This window comes from Mustela lutreola, chromosome 3 (genome assembly GCF_030435805.1).
Source record: "Mustela lutreola isolate mMusLut2 chromosome 3, mMusLut2.pri, whole genome shotgun sequence".
NCBI lineage: Eukaryota > Metazoa > Chordata > Mammalia > Carnivora > Mustelidae > Mustela > Mustela lutreola.
The window spans coordinates 47,658,433-47,684,762 of record NC_081292.1 but is presented as its reverse complement, the minus strand read 5'-3'; the positions used below and the strand labels follow the sequence as shown (position 1 = coordinate 47,684,762).

The window sequence follows — 26,330 nt, the reverse complement described above, 5'->3', positions numbered from 1 at the left end:
ATGTGCATGATATTGTAAGATATAAAACAAAATTTTCCATTCAGAATTTTTAACTCTTATAAGTGGCTCCTTTTTGGGGACTCCACATTTCTAGTGCTGGTATTTCTGAGGAAAATTGTGAGTTCTACATAACAGTATTTTTCTTAATGAAGTAGTTAAGTGAAGGCAGCAACAAAAGAAAAGTCACTGGAGTTGAATGAGGTAGTAAATAACTGAAGAGATTATACAGCAAGTGTAGAATTTTCCTTTTGCCTTTTATGTATTCAATTGAAAAGAAACTGTATTTTACTTCTGAATTCAGTTTACATCTTCTAATTTGCCTTCAGTATTTAAAATTCTATGCCATGTGGAAAGAATTGCTTGCTTTAAAAATTGATGAACTCGTATGGTTATACTTTCCTAAAGAAGTCTTTCTTGTTCAGTTGTAAAAATATTCCTCCTGAGACTTAAAATAACCTGGCTGGTGTTAAATCAATTAACCAACCAATAATAACCAACATTAGTGAACTTTAGTGTGGTTGCCCCTTTGACGTTGTTATACAGGTTTTCTAATCCTGTGCCCACAGAACAAAATACCCAATTAATATAATGTTTAAAATAGGAATCAATTTAACAATGCAAAAATAAAAACAAAACAAAACCTCTCTTTTTTTCCTATCATATAGACAAAACAACTTGTTGACCACAATTTTTCACTTTTCAGCTGACTGTCTCAGCTTTGCATAGATAGTGTCTACATTTAATTACATTACTAGTTGATATTCCTTGGGTTTCTTACACCAACTCTTAGAGCTACAATCATCTTTTCTATGAAAGACTTATTTTTCTACTATAACTAAAGGAATGTGGTCATTTTCAGTTTAAATTTTCTTTCCTCTGCTAAACCATTCTTGCTTCTCAAATCTAACAGCTGCTGCCACTGCAATGAATAAACAAATCAACTTCACAAGATCCTTAAGAGAGATTTTTAGCAAGATGTCCTCAGAAGGCAGAGGTAGCAAACATAATAAAGATATCCTCTTGCCTAATACAAATACATAGCTCTAATTTTTAGAAACAAAATTAGGAATGTTAAAGTAATTAAACAAGAAGGCCATTAGGCTAAGGTGGCTCAACTGTCTTCATAGCTTATGTAAGCAAACCAAAACCTCAGCCAGAGTCAATTCACTGGAATCTGGGGAAAAAAAAGGACACTTAAGAACAATCACAAATAGCTAAGCTTTTCCAAATAAAGCAAACACTTAAGGTATAGCCAAAGGAATACTTTTCCTTCCTTTGCTTCCCATGTTCTCTACAAAAACCTCTTCCTTCAAATCCTATCGGTACAGTGCTTCTAACCACTCTCTGTCTGGCTCTGCCTGATTCTAATACATTTTTGCTCAAATAAACTCTCATAAATTTTAATGTGCCTCAGTTTATCTTTTAACAGGGGGTAAGTGAATAATATACATTGAGATCTATCAGCTGAAGAATTAATGTGCCATTTTAAATCTGAAAAGAATGGATTTATAATTCTGTACTTGCTAAACCTATGTCTTATAATAATGAAAACATTACTTAAAATGAAAACATAAGTTATTACTCAGTGTGATGTAAATCAATTTGGATATCTGAGGAAATATTTGCTTTCATAATTTATAATATATGATATATTCTATGTACATGTTTAGCAGTATACTTAGGACATTACAAATAAGAAATAATAAAAAAGATGCATTTACATTTAATCAAATGATCTTAAAAGCTTTCTGTGTTTCATAAATCTAATGGCAACTAAATTAAGTTCTTGGTTAATTAAAACAATAGGGATATTATAATAAAACATATGCTCATCTGTGCAGTTTTCAGATTTTGTGGCCTTAAAATATCTTAAAAGATTTTTTTGTGCCTAAGTTTTATTTTTTTAAGTTTTATTACAAAAATTTTCTAGTAAGTACAGAAGTACCAAGTCATGGGAAGAACCATGCAGCTTCAACAGTCATCACTTCAAGGCCATTCACATTTAAGAACAGACATATTTTTCACACCTAAATAAGTCAGCACTATCTCTAAAGCAAAAGAATGGGAAGCAAAGCGTTTGGTGTCTACACCTAGCTCATTGGGTGGCAGTATATTCAATTTTATAACTTGGAAAATACGAGTTTACAGGAGGTTGCAACAAAATTTCCTCTTTAACCACAATAAAAAAGGAAGTAATTAAATCCTCCTGTGGCCCTATAGCAGGGAGGCTCACCCCACAAATCCAGGCCACCGGCATTTCATTCTCTAGAAGCACAAGGCACAGTCCGAAAGCACTTTCTTTCAAGGCTGGAATCCCAGGTACAGTCCACAGGACCCATCCTTTTACACGCTTTGCAGCTCTCCACTCTGCTCCTTCTTCCCGGAAGTCGCCGCCTACTAAGCCCCAGCAACCCCTTCACTGACTCTGCGTTTCCAGCCGCGCGTGCCCCTGAACACCCTTGGCCTGGACTTAGGAGCATGCGCGCTGGGAATCCCCGGCTCTCCCGAGATTCCCGAGATTCTCGTCTGCCACTTCCGGGGAAAGGCAACAGTTTGGCCCGCCATGTTCTTCTCCGAGGCGCTCCAGGCCAGCGAGCCGGGCCTTACTGTAAGGTAAGGAGGTTCAAAATGAGCTTGCGCACTGCTCTGTGTGCCTAATTATTGAAAAATAACTTGGTTTCATATTGGGACAAAAAGGATTTTTTGGTTGCACTTTAAAGAACCTTAACAACAACAACAACAACAAAAAGTAAACACTGCTTTAAAAGTAAGTTGTCGTTTTTTCTCACTTGTTCTCCTCTGCTTTTACAACTAAAACAGCTACAGATATAGCCTTCTTTACTGGTGAGGAACCTGAAACTGAAAGGTTTAGTTACACAAGGTCTAGAACTTTAAAATTAGAACGCCATGGTTGGAATCTAGGGCTTTTATCTTCATAGCCCATGCACGCTGTGGATCTGTGGCACATAAACTGTCATGGCCATTTCCGGAGCACATGACAGTCATCGCTAATCAGTTTCAACACCCTTTTGCTCCTTGCTTCCATGTCATCCCAGAGTCCTTTTCTACCCAGTACTTTAAGAAGCCATTACCAATCAATTGGCGTTGGGTACAACTTAAAATCTGTTTTTTCCCCCTGGTCCTTGCAGTTTCCACTAGAGCAGGATGCCTCTTGAGAAATGATTAAATAGTGGCTACTTCCCTGTTGGGCTGGGGTTTAAAAATATGAAAATCCAGACTGTCATGTAGCTGATTAATGTTTTCAAAGTCTTACGTGAATAAATTTTAAATAGATTCTGTTCAGTGTATCAACTGCTTTCTGGAAACATTTTTCCTTTTTGGAAAGCTGCTTTGGACAGTTCATTAACATGACACAATAAATTAGTCATTTTGCAAACTAAAGAGTACTTTAAAACATTTAAGTGCTCTAAAATAATGCAGACTCCCCAAGTGCTCTCAGGGAGCAGGTTATGTGTCAGTAGACTCAAGGAAGGGTTTAAAAAAATTGTTAATTTAAGGCTCTATCAGGATGAGGTTAGGAAACAAACGGGGCCAAAGGAAAAGCTCTTTCAGTTTGATTGGGTTGGTAGGGGTGGATGAAATCCTGAACTTACATATTCTGACTTTGGCAGCTGTACCCGTTAATGGTGCCAGCCATGGTGGAACTGATTGGGCTTGAAAGATCTGGTAGTAGAGGTACCTAGTGGCACGCTCTCCATCATGAGGGGATATGATTTAAGTATTTGAAAAGTTTATTATTAAGAACATACTTTTCTTAGTGGGTCATAATTATGTTTCAGCTAGAACTGATGTATGATTGTTTTCAACTTTTTTTTTTTTTTTCCCTGTGCCCCTCACATGGATGTGACATAGTCACATTGATAGTGGAAGAACATCAAAAGAGGAGGCTAAACAATGGCTTCAAATAAGTGATTGCATATCCCTCTAAAATCTGGGCATTCTTTCAGACTAAATTATCTGTAGGGAGAAATTGACTTAACTGTAATTTAAGTATTCCAAGATTTCTTTTTATATTGAGGTAGAAATAAACATCCTTTTCTTATTCTTGTCCAGTTGAAGTGATTAGAGATTTCAGGAAGTTCAATTAAAAAATTAAAAATAAAAGAAATCTCTGTGGTGACAAACATAATTTTTGAGCTTCATCCATCTAATTTTTGTTTCTTTGTATCTTTTCAGTTATTCTTTTTATGACCTGAGAAATTTTGCATTGCCCCAGTTGTTTGAATAAAAAGTCAGGTGTGTGTAAATTAAGCATACTTTGCCTGAACAAAGTGTATAACGAGACATCTGCTGCCAGCTTTGCCTCACACAAATGAAAAAAATCTGGGCAGCTCAACAAAGCCTCTGTCAAATCCATGGGTTTCATAGTAGAGACTCTTGATGTGACTGAATATTAGGCTGCTTCTGTTTGGTGGTTTCCTCTTTGTAATCTTTGATGAAATGTTACTTGAAGTTTATGGGATTTTTCTCTCTTTTTAAAAATTCTTAATAAAATTATATGGTAAGAAATACAAAGCAACAAGGGAGAAATGAGACAAGTACAAATGGTAAAGCAGAATCCAACACTTAGAATTTCTGATAGTTGTCTTTGTGACTATCAGCAGGATACAGCTGGACATCTTTAGAATGTGTATAGAACTCACTGTTGAATTTATGAAAATCATTTTCAAATGATTGTCATGCAAGACCAGAATAAATGGTTTCTTCAACTCCCCATGACACTGTAAAGCTTAGACTCTCCTTTAAACCTTCAGGAAATTGTTTGATGAGGGGATGCCAGTGATCCCTCCAGGAGAGACTAGTTCCTAACAATACTATATATTTTTGAGGATAGCAAAAACAAAAACAAACCAAAAACAACTGTATATGACTAAGGACAAATGTCTGCATTTGTTTCATATCTCATATCCTTTGTCTTTACTAGTTTTCTCTTTCTTCACAGGCCTTCCTCTCTACCTTCAGATACCAGAGAAATGAATGTGTTCTCTTCACAGGTAAATCATATAAGTTCTTAATAAAATGTGGCCTTACCTAGGGTTCAGTCTGTGTTCTTCTACATGCAAATAATCTACCCCTTGGTACTGTCCAGCATACTATTCAAACTGGCAAATATTTCTGGCTTCTTTTTGTCAAACATGGGGCTGTAAATATTTGGAGATCTCCTTTTTTTTAATTTGACCAGTAAAATAATTTTGTCCTTTTGTCCAGAAAATGAACATAGTTTCATAGATGCTTAGACATACACAAGTACACAAAAGCCTAAATAAGGGCCAGATATAAAGAAGCAATATTATCAAACTCACACTTACAGCTATTAGTTCACATTATCTCATTTCTGCTATAAAAGTAAATCAAGAATTGGTAATCTTTAGATGGTCACAGCAATTTGAATTCCCATTTGAATATGCTTGCTATTCATAAACTATGGGACAATCAAATACTTTGTAATCCCCAAAATCAACTAATACTGAATTTAAGATAGACCCCAGATGGTACAGCTTGAAAATGGCGGCGGCGGTGTCTCCTCTGTTGCGGTTGTCTGGGCTGCTAGGTCGGTCCGGGGCACAGCTGGGGCGGCCCATGTCCAGTGGCGCCCACGGCGAGGAGGGCTCAGCACGCATGTGGAAGGCTCTCACCTACTTCGTAGCGCTCCCCGGCGTGGCTGTGAGCATGCTGAATGTCTTCCTGAAGTCGCAACATGGAGAGCATGAGAGACCCGAGTTCGTCGCCTACCCTCATCTCCGCATCAGGTCCAAGCCCTTTCCCTGGGGAGATGGTAATCATACTCTATTCCATAACTCTCACGTGAATCCACTTCCAACCGGCTATGAAGATGAATAGAACCTGGTCCACCACCCAATGGGGACCACAGCACTGGTTTGGACCATGGCTCTGCACACGGACCAGAAAAGTCTATGGGACCATAAGCTCACCTTCCTTACTTGTATCAAATGATGACCAGTATACTGATCTTCCATCCCTTTGCTTGTGGCAGGAGATGGCTTAAATAAATAACTTAGATTGGTAAAAAAAAAAAAAAAAAATAGACCCCAGATGACTTTTCATTATCTCTAGAAAGAACACAAAGGTCTTAGATTTTAAAGCATTGACCTCAGTAATTTCCTCCTCATTTAATTTTATTCTAACAGTGACTACAGGAGATATATATTATCCTTTCTTTTCCCAATGAGGAAGAGGAAAATAATCATGTAGGCAGAAACATTTGGATTTGAATGCAGGTGTGTCTGATTTCAAAGCATACTCTTTTCTGTAGCACTTGATATGGAGAGTTGGGAGTGTTGTTCTAATTTATCTGATGTATGCTTTTAAATATACTACTTTATTAAATGAGTTAAATCTCTGCTCAGAAATGACTGCTACTAGACCTGTTGTTAATATTTCTATTTAAACATATGGTATACTTTGATCTAAAATAGTCTGGAAAATCTACATATGAACAAATATACTTGAATGCTAAGTATGTGATTTCTCCCTAGGGAGATTATGGCAAGAGACAACTGAAATAAAATTGCTGACCAGTAACTTAATTCCAAGACATCTATCCCAAGGAAAGCATTCAGAAGAAAAAGAAAAAACTTACAGAGGTATAAATTACAAATTTTTCTCCTTTTTTTTGTGTAATGCCAGGGATTGGGCAAGGGAAGACAAAAACATACTGTCTGGCAACAGAAGACTGATCATGTAAGTAAATCTCCCATCATTGTAATACAATATTTTCAGCCATTAAAATATGAAAGTTTTGAAGACTATGGAAATATGAGGTAATATTTTAAATTATATGTGAATTTGGGCAAGGAAGGTCTTAAAGATTATATTGAAGCAATAAAACAGTGAATGTATGACGGCACAGAACAGCAGGGTAAATTTTTTGCTTTAAGCTTTCTCCTTTTAAGGATGTGGGCAGAGGGGAATCCTCTTACACTATTCGTGGGAATGCAAGTTGGTGCAGTCACTCTGGAAAACAGTGTGGAAGTTCCTCAAAAAATTAAAAATAGAACTACCCTGTGACTGGCAATTACACTACTGGTGATTTACACCAAAGATACACATGTTGTGAAAAGAAGGGCCATTTGCATCCCAATGTTCATAGCAGCAAGTTCCGCAATAACCAAACTGAGTTAAAGAGCCAAGATGCCCTTCAGCAGATGAATGGATAAAGAAGATGTGTTCCCTATATACAATGGAATATTACTCAGCTATCAGAAATGATGAGTACACAACTTTTGCATTGGCATGGATGGGACTGGAGGAGATTATGCTCAGTGAAATAAGTCAAGCAGAGAAAGCCAATTATCATATGGTTTCACTTACTCATGGAACATAAGGAATAGCATGGAGGACACAGGGAAAAGGAAGGGAAAAATGAAAGGGGGAAATTGGATGGGGAGATGAACCATGAGAGACTGTGGACTCTGAGAAATAAACTGAGGGTTTTAGAGGTGGGGAATGGGTTGGTCTGGTGATGGGTATTAAGGAGGGCACGTATTGCTTGGAGTACTGAGTGTTATAGATAAACAATGAATCTTGGAACACTACATCAAAAATATAATGGCATACTGTATGGTGACTAGCATAGCATAATAATAATAATAAAAATATATAAAAATAAATTTTCTCCTTTTAAGGGTTATCAAAAAATGTTTGAAGTATTGTTTGGAAGAAAAAGTTATTGGCATCTAGCTTTCCATGTTGCAAATATCAGGTGCAAAATTTAATATGATTTTGCATGTGGTTATGTAACATTTATCTCATGTTGTCTTGTATAAGTAAGACATTCTATACAACATGAGAGAATTAGAGATAATGTCTTTTCTATACCCTATTCTATCTGCCATCTTAGAGGATAATAACTGAAAACTTTGCAAAGGGAGTTAATTGGTTAGATCACTTGCTCACTTGCCAAAGTGATCCACCTTGTTGACTTTAAGGACCAAACATACATATTCAAGTAAAAACAGTCTCTATTATGTAAAAAACTTGGTATATAATGGAGAATGTCTAAATCGAACTTACTGTGTTTTAGATTTATTTATTTCAGAGAAAAAGAGAAAAAGCAGGGGGAGGGACAAATAGGGAGAGAATCCAAGTAGACTCCCCACTGAGTGCAGAGAGGGCAGGGCTTGAGCTCAGGACCCTGAGATCATGACCTGAGCTGAAACCAAGAGTTGGATGCTTAGCCCACTGAATGACCCAGGTGCCCAAACTAATTTTTTTAAAAATCTGTCTTAAGTGAGGCTTTGTTCCTATAGATATATAAAAGCAGTTATTAATATATTCTACTTATGATCAGATACATAAAATCCCAAAAGACTCACTAAAATATCCCAGAAATAAATGTACAGCTGAATTCATTATAAAAAGATGTTGAATTTTCCAGGGGTGGGGGGAACCCAGACTCTTCCTTAAATTCTTTTTTTCTTTTTTTTTAAGACTTTATTTATTTATTTAACAGAGAGAAAGAACAAGCAGGGGAAGCAGCAGGCAGAGGGAGAGGGCGAAGCACCCGATGTAGGGCTCCAGCCCAAGCCCCTGATATCATTCATGACCTGAGCAGAAGGCAGACACTTAACCAACAGAGCCACCGAGGTGCCCCTTCCCTAAATTATTCTTAGTGTTCTGTGTCAGTATTAGATCTGAAAACTAAGAACTCTACAACTGGCCCTCATTCCTGCACTCAAATATGACAAGTGTGCACATATTTCTCCTCATGAGTTTATATCATCAATGCAGCTCAATTCTTTCTTCTTAACCTGACTATCTATGCTGGTGGTCACTGATCTCAGGATCCACAGAAAGGTTTTAAAAGATAATTCCTAGACCCATATAGCAGATTTTCTGAAACCTCAAGAAAACCAATTCTTCCAAATTTCAAAAATATAGATCTTGGAGATCAAGTCAGGTACTTGAGTGCTTATAAATAAAAGCTTTCAGAAATTATTTTTGGGGTTTTCTTCAACACTGGGATATCAGTACCTCCTATGAACCTGATATCTGGGAGGAGGACTTCAATCTATATTTCTTCAGGGATGTCCTAAAATCAAAGATCATACTATTTGGGAGAAAATTCCTGGAGAAATTTTGTATTTCTATGGCCTGTTTAAAATTGGCCACTGAACCTTAGACCCAGTGATTCACAGTCTCACTGACAGTTCAGGCACAGGCCCTGGGCAGTTCCATAATGGTTTTCTTCTCTAATTCCCTTTGTTTTTTCATCCATTCAGTCTACTTAAGAAGTTCTGCATCACAAGAACTATTTTTGCATCTTCAGTGATTCTGCTTGAAAGTCAACTCCATAGGGGCACCTGGGTGGCTCCCCTTGGTTAAGCATCTGCCTTCAGCTCAGGACATGATACCAGGGTCCTGGGATCAAGTCCCACATTGGGCTCCTTGCCCAGGTTATTTGACATGATGGGGTGGCTGTGAGATAGCAAATAGGTGGCAAGAATAAAAGCCCCATACTGTATTTTGAAATATTTTAATTTTTAAAGATAAACTTGATGACTTTCAAGCTCATCACCTTTTTTATTTCTTTGTTAAAAAGCTAGTTTTGGATACTGGTTTCCTTTCACATGGAGATACTATACTATAAATGATACTGGAAACAGCTTTTCCTGTATTCTTTCCCATCTTTGTAAATCAATCTTTAAAGGAGGGATTTACTTTTCTTCCATTTTCTAAAGGATGACAAAGACCAATAAATGGCAGTCTCAAAGGGAAACCACAACTAATATAATGCCTAAAAATTTGTGAAAGAGAACAGACTTGAAGAAATTACTCTATTTCCTGATCGTGTTAGTCATAAATGAAATGGTAGCCAGTTTTTTGAGATACTCCATGATGAAGACCAATTTATATTAGCAGAAAATCATGAGTATCCTATTATATACTATATTTTTCAAATGTGATAGATATTTAGTTAGCTTTAGAATGTAGATTTTCTTTTTTCAGTAAATGATTAATATGACTCTATTAAGTTTCATATTGAAACAGTATAATTAAAGGTAAATTTAAATACACATGTATGTACTTAATAAATAGTTACCATACTAGGAGCGTTGCTTGCTAAACACTCTTAAGATCTATCTTTGGCTGTGAACATCTTATGGGTGAATGAATATGAGAAATAGTCCCCACTGAAAAAGTAGAGTAAGTCACAATTATATATAAATAAGAACTCAGTCCAGTGGAAGAAATCTCAGTTTTTCCAAACATAAACGGTTTTCAGAGCTCCTCTTTCCAGAAAGAAAGCTCAGCCATTGTCAAATAATATGCGGTGAGCTGAACTAACTTCTTTTATGTGAAGCCATAATTAGGGATACAGTCACCGATATTCAGAAACGTAATCTTCCCCTTGATGTCCTATATCTCTATGTAAAATTGCGCTCTTGAAAACGACAATGCAAAATGATAACTCAAAATCAAGATAGTTTCATTTAAGTCAGTTTAACTAAAGTATTCGGATTACTTTGGCTTTACAAACCCAATCAGTTCCCTGTTGGGAGTCACCTAACTCCTTTCAGCAATAAAGTAAAGAAAATTTAACCTACTTGTGGTTCAAAGTTAAGATAAAAAAAAAAGTCCATTGTGGGCAAAGCCAATTTTGAGCCATATGTGTAGTTGAGTGATGCCTATTCTTATAGAATTCAAACAAGGAACCTGACTTTTTTCTTTAATTTCTCCTTACATATTATAAATAAAGTACCCTGAGCTACACAGATATGTTCCTCATTTTAGCACAAATTTTTAAGGTTAGATAATTGATTCTAAGCAATGAATGACCACTTAACTTTTTTGTAATGACAAAATTCATTGCTTAATTAGTAATTTCTGTGATCTGATAGAGTAATTTGGATTGTGTAATTTGGATAGATAATTGTGATTTGGATAGAATAACTAAAACAAGGGATTAACAAGCATCTTTGTGCCCCAATATCACAATATTTCAGGACTAGAAAATCGTGGTACATTTAGAATGCTCTCATTTTACAGACAATGAAAGGCAGTATACTGTAATGGCTAAGAACAAAGTTCCTGGACTCAGAACCAGCATCAGATCAGATCTGCCACTTCTTGGTCAGTATATCTAGATAAAGTAAAAATTATTAATAGCATATAGCTTAACATTTATTGGATACTTACCATGTTCAAGCACTGTATTCATAGCACTGTATTCAAGCACATATTCATATTCTTAATGAATTCTCACAACTGTATGAGGTGTAGGTATTATTATTATCCACAGTATGAAGACGAGGAAATGAAGCTTGGCAAGTTTGAATAAATTGCTTAAGTTGGTAGAAACTCTGGTACTAAAATCATATTGGATTGAGACTAAAGACCATGCTATTATGTGCTACCTGTCCAGTAGTTTTTCTTAAATGTTCCTGAGTCTCAGTTTTCCCAATGGCAATGTTGTGCAACAATATCTCACTTGTGATAAAGAAAGAAATATGTAGTAGTACCTGGAAAGATTAAGCCCAAACTCTCAGTAATTAAAACTCATTTCTTATATCCAACCCAGTGATTTGTTCTTGTTGTTGTTGTTATTAAACAGTGTGTCACTTGGGCTTCATGTTTATTTCAAGCTGATCAGTGTGTATTGATAATGAGTTTTATTTGTTGACAACATATTGTTTCACAACCCTTCTAATCTTATTTTTAGGGCACACAAAACTAGTTTGAAACAACCTCGTATTACTTAAGAAAATGAGATAATCTGAAATATTTAGAAAAGAAGGAACAGTCTCCTGTAAATTGCACAAACTGTGGAATTCAAGAGAATTAGAGTTTCTTGAATAAAATGTGAACAGAAGCTTATTGGATCTGATTTGTCCATCTTATTTTGAGTTCTAAAATTATAACTTAGAATTTTTAGTAGGAATTTTCTAACTGATGAAAGCTGGGAAATTAAAATATTCCAAAATCTTGTTATGGTAAATTATTTGAGACTCCATAATCATACTCCTCAGCAGTATCCCATAAATAGCTAAACTCGGACTTACACTTTTACCATATTTCTCTAGATAATGATGCAGGGACTGATGAAGTGGCAAAATGGCCCGATGAGCTCATCGCACTCTGGGTATGGAGGGAGTGAGTGCTGCTTTTGGCATGCTTTGGAGTGGTGTAGTACAAGTCATTTAACATCCAACAATGAAATAATATATGGGAAAGTTGTAAAGTGCAGTTTAGCTGAGAGTTATTATGGCTAATGCTAATTCAATTCTATTTCTTTTGCTCTAAAGTGAAGACTAGGATTGGGAAGTGCTTTGTAAACATACAGTCACTTATGGATGTATAATTATAAAGTAATGAATTCTGCATTTTTCATTTTCATTTCCTAAATGTTTTCAGCAAACATTATTGAGTGCCTAAATGTTTTAACATATAAATGTTTCACTTGTATGGCAAATTAAACATTTCAGAGAGAATAGGAATCAATGAGTTTTCACCCAGTGTTTTCTCCTAACTCTGGAATTATTGTCCTAATATTCACCCTGGCCTAATGCCTCAGTTCTTTCTTAGAATGCTCAGAAAGCAAGGAATTATTGTCACACAACTCGCCTCATGCTGTGTCCTGCTTTCTATTGCCAATTGTTTCTCACAGACCTATTTTTGATTCATATTTAGAAATGGGTAACTAGATAGAGTCGTGAAAAGTATTTTTTTAGATTACTCTCTCTGAGATTAAAATACAGTAACCATCCAAGTAGAACAGGTTTTTAAATAAATTTTCTGAGCTCCTTGGGACTACTCCCTGATAAGGATCTAAGAATGAAAGAAATGAAAGGGAAGTCCTCTCGTCTACCTTGAACTTCATTTTGTTGCCTTTATATAGCAAAACAAAAATTTTAGGAGAATTCTTTGACTGTCTTTTTAAATAGGCTATCAGAGTTTCCAAAGGTTTGTTTTTGTTTGTTTGTGTTTTTTTTTTTTTTGTCGTTGTTGTTGGTTTTTTTTGTTTTGTTTTGTTTTTTGGGTTTTGGTTTTTTAAGTTTAGCACTAATCTCATACTTACAGGCCTTCTTTTCAGAACTTTCTTTTTATTGCCAGCTTTCTAAAGAACTCAAGTTTTGTTTAACTGCTTTGCGTAGTTATTATTAGCACAGCCCATTAAAGCCCAGTGTTTACCTTCTTGGAGAGACTGAAGCAACAGGGCTGAAGTGTTCACTTGATTTGAATTGAAAGATTGCAAAGCAATTAGAACATAGTGTATTTGGTTGGGAGTCTGAAGCATCTGTTTAAGCATTCATTCTATACGATGTCATTCGTAATTGAAATTAGAACCATTTAGCCGTAATGCTTTTTTAGGGTCCATTACTGAAATTGTAATACTAATGTCAGTCCATGAATAAGGCTTTGAAATATAGGATAGGAGAATCTGCTTCCTAATTGGCAAAGTTTCAGGAGAGGAAGAACACTGACACATTCACATCCAGAGACTAAAAGTGTAACTGATGTGTAATTTAGCAATCTGCAATCCAAGAAAGTGTGTTTGCTGACAATGGACTCATTAGAACTTCTCTTCTACTGCCAAGAGGCACAGGAAAAAAAAATTAAATTTTTCTGCCAGTTCCTAGTGTTGATGGAGGAATCTAAGTGACCTTCAATGGGCCCATGGTTAAAAGGAAAGCTTTGTTTTGTGTTCCAGGAGGCCTGAACACATTTTGTAACTCAATAAAGGTGTGTGTTCTAGGAAGTCAGAGGAGTTATTTGTTAATACACTAGGCTCCAACAGAGGAAGTTGGGTTAAATATGTCAGTAGAAAATTTATGATGCATGCAGGAGGCTTCCTGAGTTTAGATTCCTGAGGGATTCTGTATTAATAGAGAAAAATCAGAAGGAAAAGCTTTAGTGTGAGACTCGAAATAGGATGGCTCCATGAGCTTTATAATTAATTTGGGATGAATTTTCTCAAAATAAAATTTACTGTTTGAGGCTAATTCAAATGATCCAGTTAGTAACTTACTGTACATAAAGCCAAAAAGTGTGTATGTATATTTGTAACCAATTTCATTATTAATATCTCTTGTTAGTTGAACGTGACCATTACCCTCTGCATTGGAGGAAGCTATACATCCTCACTGCTGGGGTACATATTTCTTTCATATTGCCATAAAACATTACCCTACAATGTTTTCCAAAAACCTATCACTGTCTTTTAGTTTTCTTCTTTTTAATTAAAAGAGTTGTTGATGTTTCAAGAAACCTAGAGAAAAATCTATAGCATCATGACATATAAATACCTTAGATTGCTAAGACATAAGGAATTTCCATTTGGGTAATAATTTCCACGTCTGCATTATTTTAAGAAAGCACTGAAATATGTTTTGAATATTTTACAGAGTGGTTAGAAAATTATTTGTTAAGGATTAATCTTAAGAGTACAATGCAAAGTGAAATTGTTGCAAGGTGTAAAGATATTCATGCAGTCAATTTCAGCTGACAATACTAATTTATAATAAGAACTAAAGTTATTCGTGTATAAATTTCCAACACTGAAAAACTAGGTAATTGGTATTTTCAAGCACTTACTAGTCTATGGGTAAAGATAAAGTAAGATTAGCAGTAAAAATTCAGACATCGTTTTCCCTGGGCTCACAAAGAACGATTGCTAGGTGCTGTCAGCGCACTACTGGGTGTCCTCTAGGTACTGGCATGTGTATCAGATATGTTTGACATATTTTTAACTTAAGGGCTATCAAGAAGCCAAAACTACTACGTTTTCTAAGCAAATACTGCCTCCTCACCTTTATGTGTTACTAAATTTGAAGGCTCAAATAAAATGCTGCTTTTACTCTGAATTTTAGTGGAAAAGCTTTTTGTAAAGAAATGTATAACTCTGAATAATTTAAAATAAACTCATTTTGTTTTTCTCTTATTATCCACTTTATTTTGTAAAGTGAAGAATTTTAGATAGTCTGATTAAAGCATTTTTAATAACATAAATACTGTTTATTTCTTCACAAAGTTGTTAAAACCAATTTAAACATATCCTAAAATAATAAATTCCCTATTTAAAAAAAAACAAACTTTTTTTTTTAAATGTTCTTTATAGAACTTCTGTATACAACTTCCAGTAAAACACAACTCTGTCCTTCCAGTCACTTGGGCCAGAATCCTTGAAATTTCCTTGACTCAGATTTTTCTCTCATACTACATTCTAAATACCAGAAACTTCTGATGGCTGAATTCTCCAGATCTAGCCAGAACTTCTTTGCTGTTTCCACTACTAATACTCTGTTCCATGGCATTGTCACCACATCATGGATTATTCCAACAGTCTCTCCTTAAATGGTACCCTTGCTCATGTTCTCTGCCTCTAAAATCTGGAAGAAAAAATATTCCTTTTAATATGCAGGCTGGATCTTGTTACTACTTTGTTTAAAACTCTGCCATAGATTTCATCTCACTTAGACCAAATGTGACTTTACATGATCTGCCTTCCCCATTCCTCCTCTCCAGTACATCTTCTACCCTCTTCCTCACTGTCTCTAAAGCACCCATACTGGCCCTCTTACCAATTCTTTTAGGGACCAAGGCACATGCTGACATTATGTTGGCATTGAGCCTCTCTCTAACCATCTGATATTAATTAGCACACACACATGCAACACATATTCTCTATATTATTAAGTTGTTTTATTTATTTTGTGTATTATGTCACTCACCAAATATTCACTGTGTACCTGTTATGTTCAAGGCACTGTTTTATGTATCAGGGATATACTACTCAACAAAAATAGTCAAAAACTCTGTTCTCATGGAGTCTGTATGCTGGTGGAGTTACATTTTTTTGTGGCCCTTATGAAAATGTGACCATATATTTACTTAGTGGGATTTTAGCCCTTCAGAGCTTAGAATACTCTTTGTCACATGGTAAGCACGATTATATAGCTGAATAATAAATGAATGAAAAGGGATACCAGGGTGGCTCAGTTGTTAAGCCTCTGCCTTTGACTCATGATCCCAGGCTCCCAGATCAAGACCTGCATCAGCCTCCCTGCTCAGTGGGAAGCCTGCTTCTCCCTCTCTCACTCCCCCTGTCTCTGTTCCCTCTTTCACTGCCTCTCTCTGTCAAATAAATAAATAAAATCTTCAAAAAAATCTTCAAACAAAAAAAAGAATAAATGAATGAAGTAGTTTAAGCCAAAACTGAGTTCTGCCATCCCTCTTCTACAGATCAGAATTGGAAAGACGTCTCTCTAACTAACCTGCTATCCCTATAACAGATAAGCTAGGATTCTCATCAGTTATCCAGATTTGGGGATCTGAATTTAGGTGTTTTTCAATAAAAGATCAATATCCCAGATGTAAATATAATAATATTTTTATTTATAAAATCAGCTAAAGTACATATTAAATAATTTCAGTTAAAAAGGGTGCTATAAATTGGTACTCATGCAAGGTTGTTGGAAAATGATATAAGAAATTTCTGGAAAGCAAATTTGGCTTTGCATAGGTTCCCCCAGGAATTCAGCACCTAAGAATTTATTCTAAGTAACAAGAAAAGCCTACGAGTTATGTACAAAAGTCATCATCCGGGTATTATTTATAATAGTGAAAACTTTGAAGTAATATACCACCTGATGGAAAAGATAAATACAAGAGAAAGGTTAAATAAATTGTGGCATGTTCATATAGTTGAATACTATGCAGGTATTAAAATCATATGTTACAAGAATATTTAGTGATACTGAAATATATCCGAAATAGAAAAAGAAAACCCTATATAGAATTGCCTAAGCAGTATGATCTTGATGTTCTGATTATCTCATAGTACAAACATAAAAAAAGTGATAATAGTTACATATGGGTGGTGGAAAAATGGATACTTTTCACTTTGGATTTTATCTGATGAGTTTTTATTTCCTCTTTTATGTTTTTTTTTTAAATATTCCTTAGCACATGTTGTTTTCATAAGAAAAAATATCACATTATTGAATTTTTAAACTAAATGAAAAGAGCTCAAATCCTACCTCTTCAGATAGGTCATCTCTGGCACTCCATAAAAAAATAGTACATACCTACCAATAATCATTATTTCTATCATTTTGTCCTATTTCAAACTTCTTTACATTTTTTGCCTCCTGACATATTATGTAAATGTTGATTTGTATTCCGATTGTCTCCCAATCTATGCCCATTAATATATAAACTTCCTCAGAACAAGAATTTTGAATTGCTCTACCTCATTTGTACCTAAACAGTGTTTGGCACATGGTAAGTACAGAGTAAGTATTTGTTGATTGGAGAAATAAATGAATGGGTAAATCATTTAATGAATGAATCATTGTTAGTTATGTAATGTTAGGCAAATCCCTTAACTCTGGGTTTCAATTTCCTTATATATAAAACAGGGACAATAATAGTATCTCTCTGTGAAATAGTAAGAAATACATATATTGGTCTCTGTCTCCAGTTCTTGACACAGAGCTCCTAAAACCCTTGAAAACTCCTAAGTGGTAAGAGCACTGGGACCGTCTTTTGTTCTATTGAGGCAACTCTTGGTGGGCTTCTAGATTGCTGCTGGATAGGTGCTGATCACCAGAAAGACAAGCCCTGACTAGAAGCTTAGAATTTTCATCCCCACCTCCCATCCTCCAGAGAGGAGAGAGAAGCTCAAAGTGGAGTTAATAAATTGATCATGCCTATGTGAGGGAGCCCATATAAAATCCCAATGGCAGGTGTTTTGGAGAGGTTCCAGGAGGACAAACATACCCACATAAGGAGAACGACACAACACAGCTTCAAAGGGACAAACGATCCTGCACCACTAAACATAAATGTTTCCCTGAGTTCTGTGAGCCCCTCTAGCAAATGAGTCAAATCCAACAAGGTGATCATTGGAACCTTCCATCTATAGTAGGTTGGTCAGAAGCACAGGTGACAACCAGGGTTTGAGACTGGCATCTGAAGTTGGGGATGGGGAAGAAATTTTGTGGGACCTGGCCCTTAAACTGTGGGATCTGGTGCTACCTCTAGGTAAATAGTGTCAGAACTGAGTTGAATTGTATGCCACCCAGCTGGTGTCACAGAGTTGCTTGGTGTGAGGGGAAAACCTCCATACATCTGGTGATCATAAGCATCCTGTGTGCCTGTGGCAGTAGTATGGAAGTAAAGGAGACACACAAGAAAGAAAGACACAGGAGATGGAAAACCAGGTGGTTTTTCTTATACCCTATTTCATGAAAGTATGAAGAAAAAATGAGAAAATAAATGTAAAGTCTATAATACCAGTGCCCAGCACACAGTAACTGCCCTAAAATGTTAGCTATGCTATTTATTAACTGGTTTGTCTGCTATTATTTATATGACTCTATCTCCTGCGAACCACCACCCCACCCTTGCTGGGTTATGAATAGCTATATGAGCAAATGCTTCAGTTAGTTTCATGTTTTACATAGGCTTTTACAGAGCTTTACATATAGTAGATAGGATGGGACTATTTATAAGTATAAAATATATTAATCATTTAAACATTTAATTTTTTAATAATGCTTTAGAATCTTTCTGGATAATCTTTTATCTAATATACTTTGTTGTTTATGGCTAAAGTAGTATACTAAAAGAGATGATCATTACAACACACACTTACATATACCCCACGTACATATCATATTTAGACTATATTAAATGGGAAATAACTACAGCAGAGAAATAGTGAAAGGCTGCTTTCATAGGTTAACTGAGATCTTCCAAAGATGATGCAGTGTCTAGTCACCTCTCTATTCCAGGATGTCTATATTAGGGAGAGATATTTTGGCAACTTTCAGCTTGCTGTATGAAGGGGTGAGAAAATAGATGATGTTTGAAATTAAATATGCCAGGAAAAATAATGAAAATTTTAAAGCTTAAAAATACTGCCTGATAAATTTATTTCAAGCCTATGAACCAGCTGATGGTGTGCCTGGCTTTGAGAGCTGGCTGCCTGTATCCCAACTTCTCTATAGTCAATGGCCTTGCTTGCCCAGCTGAGCTACCAAGAGTCTCCAGTACACTTTCCAGTTCCAGTGCTCTAATTATATACCATTTTGCATCTATAATGACAGTGCACTTGATTGTAAGACTTTTGTGGGAGATGGTTCAACCTGCTGTCATGATAAAAAGTAGAATGCTGATTAGCCACGGATGTTTTGGATTTTTTAAATTTCCATTTTGAGAGATTATTATTGGGAAGAAGACATGAAAAGAGCATGAATATTGCATTTTCATTTTGTTGTGATTTTTCTTTAGTATCTATTTTTCTATAATGTATAGTTCTGCTGACAGGACCAATGTTTATTATTTTCTTTTACACTTTTGGCAAAACTCATAAAATTACCAGGCTATATTCTTTAGATTTCACTCACATAAGTTTCTTAGCAGGTCTGTTTTAATTCTTCTTTCACTTTTTCAACTTTGTGGACGAAGCTTATTCTATCAGAACTAAAAATATGCCATTCAGCACCTCAGTCTCATCTTATCTGTTCTTAGCACTATGAGAGAAAATTCGAGCTAAATAACATGAAGTAGCATTTAACTATATGAGGCCAGATGTCAAACTAAACTTTGTACATTCTACTGATGAAAAGTGAATTTTATCCAAAGGAAGAACAGCTGGAACTAGTGCTGTTTTCTTTCTAATAGAGATAAAATCCTATTATAAACAACTCTGGAAGACACCTGAGTTGTTCTGTTTCAGTGGAATTTTACTAAAAGTAATAGAAGTCTATAAATCATATTCCAGTCTGCATTAATAGAATATGAAAGTGACACATGGAACATGCTTGAAACTCATTAGGAAAGAAAGAGTCCAACACACACCCACTTTACTCTTTTTTCCCTCTAAATGTTTGCTCTCTTGACTGGTATTTTTGTGGTGGTTTGCAGATTATTTAGACTTTAGGTTGTGGAATATTCGAGTGGGGAGGAACTAGGTGGAAACAAGTGATACTTCATAGGAGCGGAAATAAAGAACAAAAGGGCTTAAACTACAGGGACTGTCTCCTTATCCTTTCCACTGAATAGTAAAGTACTGAATGAAGCAGTTTGGTTAGAACAGGGACTATCATTTAGAGAGGAAATCAGATAAAGTTCAGACTATTCTTCCTAAGGAAATCGTGTAATTAGTTGAAGAAAACATTACTGTTTTCTTGGGCAGTCAACCAGGACATAGGTCTAATTTGGCTGAATAGAAATAACTGAAGGTTTTGGAGGGGCAGCGGGTGGGGGGTGAGTTAGCCTCGTGGTGGGTATTGTGGAGGGCATGTATCGCATGGAACACTGGGTGTGGTGCATAAACAATGAATTTTGGAACACTGAAAAAAAAATGAAAAAAAATTATTTTGTGCTAAAGAAAAAAAAAGCAAAAGATTTTCTGCTGATATTGTTGGACTGGTATTTTACCTGTAGTTTCTCTGGTCTTGGCCTGAGAAGCATTTCTTTCTTAACTGCCCAGGGCCTTAAAGCAAAGGAACAAAGGATGCAAGTTCTTTGTCAAGTATGTTTACTTATTGAGGAATTGGTATCATTTGTGCTGTTATCCAGTTTGTTTTCACCACCTTATTCCACAGATGTCAAAAAGAAGAGGATGTCTCCTCCATGTACTTATAACTAATTTGTTTCTCTTGAAGTTATGTCTAGTGACTTACCTTCTCTGAAACTGCATATCTGGAGAACTGTGCCTAGTACTTACACTATAGTACCTAGTACTATATAGTATTTATTAAATATATATGTATAACACATTTATTTATTAAAAGACAAGAGTTTTATATCCCTGCCCCTATAGGTTCTATTGTCATATACTCCTCATGTTTTTGGCATTTGCTGAAAATGGAATTTGAGGAATGGATTTCTTGAGAGGAACATACCCCAAGGTTTTTGAATTTATTTTTGTTTTTTACCTACCATTTAATATGTGCCAGCTCGTCTTCACACATGATCTCACTAAAAGCCCACAAAACTCTATTGAATGTAGGGGAAAATTTGCCACCCCAAAATATGTCTCTTTGGCATGTGGATTATTTTAAGCTGATTATTTTTAAGAAATAGAACATTCAGGACAAAACTGACCTTCCAATTAGCTGTCTAAAGGAATCTGGAAAGTAACTATCATCATAGATAACTACAGTGTAACATGAACTAGATGCGGTAGACAGGGAGAAGCTTAGCAAGGTCTATTAAAATTACTTTTTATGTCCTGTTATTTCTGTTGGTCCAGCAAATATTTGTTTATTAAATATTTACTTTTTTCATCTTTCTGTATATTATCTTCTTTCATTTGTAGTCCCAGATTCTTATCCCCATCTCCTTAGCTCTGGATGGCATATAAGCCTCAACTGCCTGACTGCTTATGGGCCTCATTTTCTTTGGGAACCCCTGTGTGTATGGAATTAAACTTGATTTTCTTCTGTTTGTTGGTCTTATGTCAATTTAATTCTTAGAATAGTCAAAAATACTTTTAAGGGTAGAGAAAATTTTTTTCTCCCCAACAGAATTATTGTGCCCATTTTAGAAATAGGAAACTTGATGCTCAGAGAATTGTATGGCTTGTCTATGGCCTCTTTATTGGTAAATGGCCAAGTTAAGAGTAGTAGAAGCTTCAGTTAGGAGGGACGGAAAAGAGTGATAAAGGAGATATTTTCTTCCTCTGGGTACATAGTCCATAATGGTGACTTTTCAGTGTGTTTCAGATAGTATGTCAACAGGAAATTTCTTGGGTCAGAGGAAAAGATGTTTTAGGAGGTAATATGAAATAAATTTGTTTAAAAAAAAAAAGGTGCAAGAGATTTGGAGAATTGATGTAAGACAGTATCTTTTTGTTGTTTTGTGTTAACTTACCTGATCATTCATCAACCAGAGATTTGCTCATCCAGTACTGTATAGTATTAGAATCCAAATCTTTCTATTACAAAGCCCTTACTCTGATTAACTATATTATATTGCTTCTCTAGTTCTCCATTCCAGATGAGGCATATGCTTGTGGTTAACTTTTTGTCTCAGTAGCCACCTAAAACCCCAGGAATTCTAATCCAAAGAATATAAAGGGAAGAAAACATGGATATCAGTTATCTTCCTCCCTACATACATTTTCAGAGCTATGGTAGACTGAAAAATGACCACCCAAAGGTACCCATATCCTAATCCCTGGACCTGTCAATGTGTTACTTTATATAGTAAAAGCATACTTGCACATATAAGTTAAGGATCTTTAGATGGGAGAGAATATCTTGAATTATCCCAGTGGAGCAGATAATCACACGAACCCTTATAAGAGGGGAGCAGCAGCGGTGGAGTCAGGAAAAGAGATAACCATGTTAAGACACTAGTGTTGAAGATGGAGGAAGGATCTATGAGGGAATGCAGGCAGCCTCTAGAACTTGCAAAAGTGAAGAAATTACTTTTGCTTTAGAGCCTCTACAAGGAACCAACCCACGTGACACCTTGATTTTAGGATATCTGACCTCCAGGACTGTAAGAGAATAAATTTTTGTTTTTCTTAAGCCATTGTTTATGATAGTTTGTCACAGTGACAGTAGAAAACCTAATATAAGTGGTTACTAGAAAACAAGCTTTCCCTTCCTTCTCTGGTGAAATGTTTAAAAGAAAAACAAAAAACTAGCTAGGCTTAATCTTACCAGTGCTGTATAATCCGTACAACTATTAAAATATCTGAAGTTTTCTTGATCTACTCATGGAACATACTAGAAATGGTTCAGGGACCTATGTAGAATTTACCATGTATGACCTACTTTTCCCTGTCACTATGATGCTTGAAACATTGAGTCTTCTATTTATCAATCTATAAATGAAAGTAAAGCATTAGGTTGCCCAACTCGTAGAAAAGCTGTTTGGCTTCATTTGTTAAAGTGCTGTGAAGATAATAAACACTAATCTTTATTTAATCAACTAGGCAAGAAGACAATTAAATGAAAGACTAGGAGTGTGCCTGGTAGCACAGTATCTGATGGAGTTCTGTAGCTCAAACCAACAGAGACCTACATTTAAAATACAGTTTCTATAATCTGCCCTATCAAAGTGATAAATTAAGGTTTAGGGCTTCCAATTCCTTGTTTATCTCAACTACTTAAATTCAATTGCTTTAATTAAAATTGCATTGAGAATGCATTTTCCAATTTAGACTTTCACAGGCCTTTGGGGGTTTTGTTCTATTACATCCTTTTCATGTTATACTATTTGAATAATCATCACTTAATTTTCTCAACAGTAAAAAGATATTCTCCTTCTCAAATGAATAGTTACTGTGTTTTAACTACCAAGTCATACAACAGATCAAAAATTGGTGATTGCTAGGTTAGCTGTGGGTAGAGATATTTTATAACCATTTTAGCTCTGAAATCTCCTCTACTTTGATCTCAAAGATTATATGCAGCATTATAACATTGCAACAAAAAGGCATATTGCAGTTCAATAGAGTAGCAAAGAGTAAGTATACACCAATAACCAGGTCAATTTAATATTTCCTTGTATTTTGATAGTCAAAGTGAAGAGTATGACAACAGCAAAGTACTACAAAATCTGTTAACTAGCCCCTCAGGAATAAGTTTGGATGGATGGCCATATAAAAGTCCCACCCATCCATCCCTTACCCCTTCATTCTAGACAATGAAAACTACCAAGTCAGAGGAAACCCCTTCTACCTTAAGGTCACAGCCAACTTCCCTCCCTCCTATCTTCCTTCCTCACTTCCTTTATTACTACCGCTTATATTTTAATATAATTTCAGACTTGCAGGGAAATGTCAAAAATAATGTAACAGCAACAACTATGTTGTCCCTTTATCAAGATTCACAAATTTTTACATTTTGCCCCATTTGTGTGACCATCAGTTCTCTCTCTGTTTTGCTCTTTTTTTTTGTTTCTGAACTTTTTGAGTTAAGTGGAAGGATCATGCCCCTTTACTTGTTAGTACTTCATTATGTATTTCCTAAATAAAAATGCATTCTCTTGACAAATTATCAAAACCAGGAAATTTTAAAATGATGCAAATATTTTTTTTCACCCCCCCCCCAACCCTCCTGTATCCCTGGGTCTCTACCCCAGGGAGCCCAGTACAACATCAGCGCCCGGTCACCATTGCTACTAAGACCTTCCTGTGTTAAAATCGGCTACGGGCACTCATCGCCAGCATCCGTCGCTTCTACCCAAAGGTCACCGTGGTCATCGCCGACGACATCGACAAGCCAGAGAGCATTAGCGGTCCCCACATCGAGCACTATCTCATGCCTTTTGGCAAGGGCTGGTTTGCAGGTCTGAACCTGGCCGTATCCCAGGTAACCACCAAGTACGTCCTGTGGGTGGACGACGACTTCGTGTTCACCGCGCGGACGCGGCTGGAGAGGCTTGTGGACGTGCTGGAGCAGATGTCGCTGGACCTGGTGGGTGGTGTGGTGCACGAGATCTCTGGCTTTGCCACCACCTACCGGCAGCTGCTGAGCATGGAGTCTGGTTCCCAAGGCCGCGGGAACTGTTTCCAGCAAAGGCACAGATGAGCTCGTCGGCTTTCCAGGCTGCGTGGTGACCGACGGCGTGGTCAACTTCTTCCTGGCGTGCACCGACAAGGTGCGCGAGGTCGGTTTCAACCTGTGCCTCAGCCACGTGGCGCATCTGAAATTCTTCCTGGATGGGCTTGGTTCCCTTCGAGTGGGCTCCTGCCCAGACGTCGTTGTGGATCACGCATCTAAGTTGAAGCTGCCTTGGACATCAAGGAATGTGGGGACAGAGACGTATGCCCGCTACCGCTACCCAGGATCACTGGATGAAAGTCAGGTGGCGGAATACCGCCTACTCTTCTTCAAACACCGGCTACAGTCCATGACCTCGGAATGAGGGCCACTCGGGGCCTTCAAACTGTCAAGCTGGGCCTGCCTCCTTGTCCCTGCCAGGAATTTCTAGCAAACCCCAGCACCCAGTGACCGCTCCACTGACTCTCCCGGATCCCCTTCAGAAACTTATCCCAAGCAGGGGCTTGTCCTGATGGCACCCCTCCTTTCTGCGAGTGCCCAGGGATGTGATGGAGCCGTAACGGTCCCACAGCCAGTGCCAAGTCCTCCCCCCACCCCCTTTGTCATGGGGCAGGAAGTGTGGGGGGGTCACTTTCCAAGTGCCAAAGAGCCCATGGAGACTCTAAGAACCTAAAGTGGAAATACTCTCATCTCCTTGGGACTGAGGGGGTGGGAAAGTCCCTGCGTGTATTCCTAGGGCTGTACCCCCTCCCCAATCTCTGGATCCAGGACTCTGTGCACAGGCTCTAGCCCAACCCCCATGGAGAGAACTGGAGACTTCAGGAGTGGGGGGGGGGGGCACGGGTGAACACACAAGTGAAAGTCATTTTTAGTTGTGTCTGCAATGCTGTGAGCATGGAGAAAGGGGCACCAGGGATGATCAGTGCCGGACACCCAGAGGTTCACTTCATGAACCCCAGAGGTGCTCAGCTTTGTTTTATTAATTATAAGAAGTAAGGGGACTCCTCAAAAAAAAATCTGTAATTAATATCCAAATTTTGTCAAAGTTCCCAATAAAATAGTTTATAGCTATAATTTTCCTAGTCCAGTATTAAGTAGTACAGCAAGTTGTTATGTCTTTTTAGTTTCCTTTAATAGGAAAATTTTAAGCTTTTCTTTGTTTTGCTTGATCTTGACATTATTGATGAATGCAAGCCAGTTACTTTGTAGAGGATCCCCCAGCTTGGGATTTTTTTTTTTTTTCCTCATCATTAGTTTCAAGTTAAATAGTTTTGGTAAAAAGGTCATGTTGCTCTTCTTCCTTAGTGAATCCTATTAGAAGGCATTTAATGGTTTCCTAATGTTTGTAATGTTACTTTATCATTTTTTTATTGTGGAATCTACCAGATTTCTTTACTCGGAATTTACTGTTTTCCATTTGTAATTAGTAAGCAGTTTGTGAAGAGATAACTCCAGACTATAATAATATTTTGTACCCCATAAATCTTTAATCCACCAGTTTTTTAATCCATTGATTATTTTCTAGCTCTTTATTCATCAGTTAACATCCCACTGTAGGGAAAAATGTTCCCTTCTGTCCCATTTATTTATCTACTCATTTATATATTTATATCAGTAGAAATCCACAGATATATATTTTAGTTAGTGTGTTGTAATCCATTACTATATTTTTTATACCCAAATTTTTCCAAATTTGACTACATTGACCACTTGAACCCCATTCAGTATGATACCTTTGTCCTTTTGACATGACTCCATCTCTTTTGAAGCACTTCCTTACTTCCTGGCACACCAAGTTAGTCCTGGTTCTTCTTGTAT

General features: G+C 36.7%; 1 protein-coding gene and 1 pseudogene across 1 annotated transcript; both read left to right on the top strand.

The window, feature by feature from the left end:
- The first annotated feature begins 2,549 nt into the window (after nt 1-2,549).
- LOC131826630 (beta-1,4 N-acetylgalactosaminyltransferase 1-like) lies at nt 2,550-25,557 on the top strand (annotated as a pseudogene).
- Nucleotides 5,518-5,890, top strand: LOC131826632 (cytochrome c oxidase subunit 6A1, mitochondrial-like). The gene has a single exon (XM_059166078.1). The coding sequence runs from the start codon at nt 5,527-5,529 to the stop codon at nt 5,860-5,862; it is 336 nt and encodes a 111-aa protein (XP_059022061.1). The 5' UTR covers nt 5,518-5,526; the 3' UTR covers nt 5,863-5,890.
- Nucleotides 25,558-26,330: the final 773 nt, after the last annotated feature.

Bases quoted from the DNA above. Each gene is read 5' to 3' on its own strand.
- LOC131826632 (XM_059166078.1), top strand. From the start codon at position 5,527: ATGGCGGCGGCGGTGTCTCCTCTGTTGCGGTTGTCTGGGCTGCTAGGT.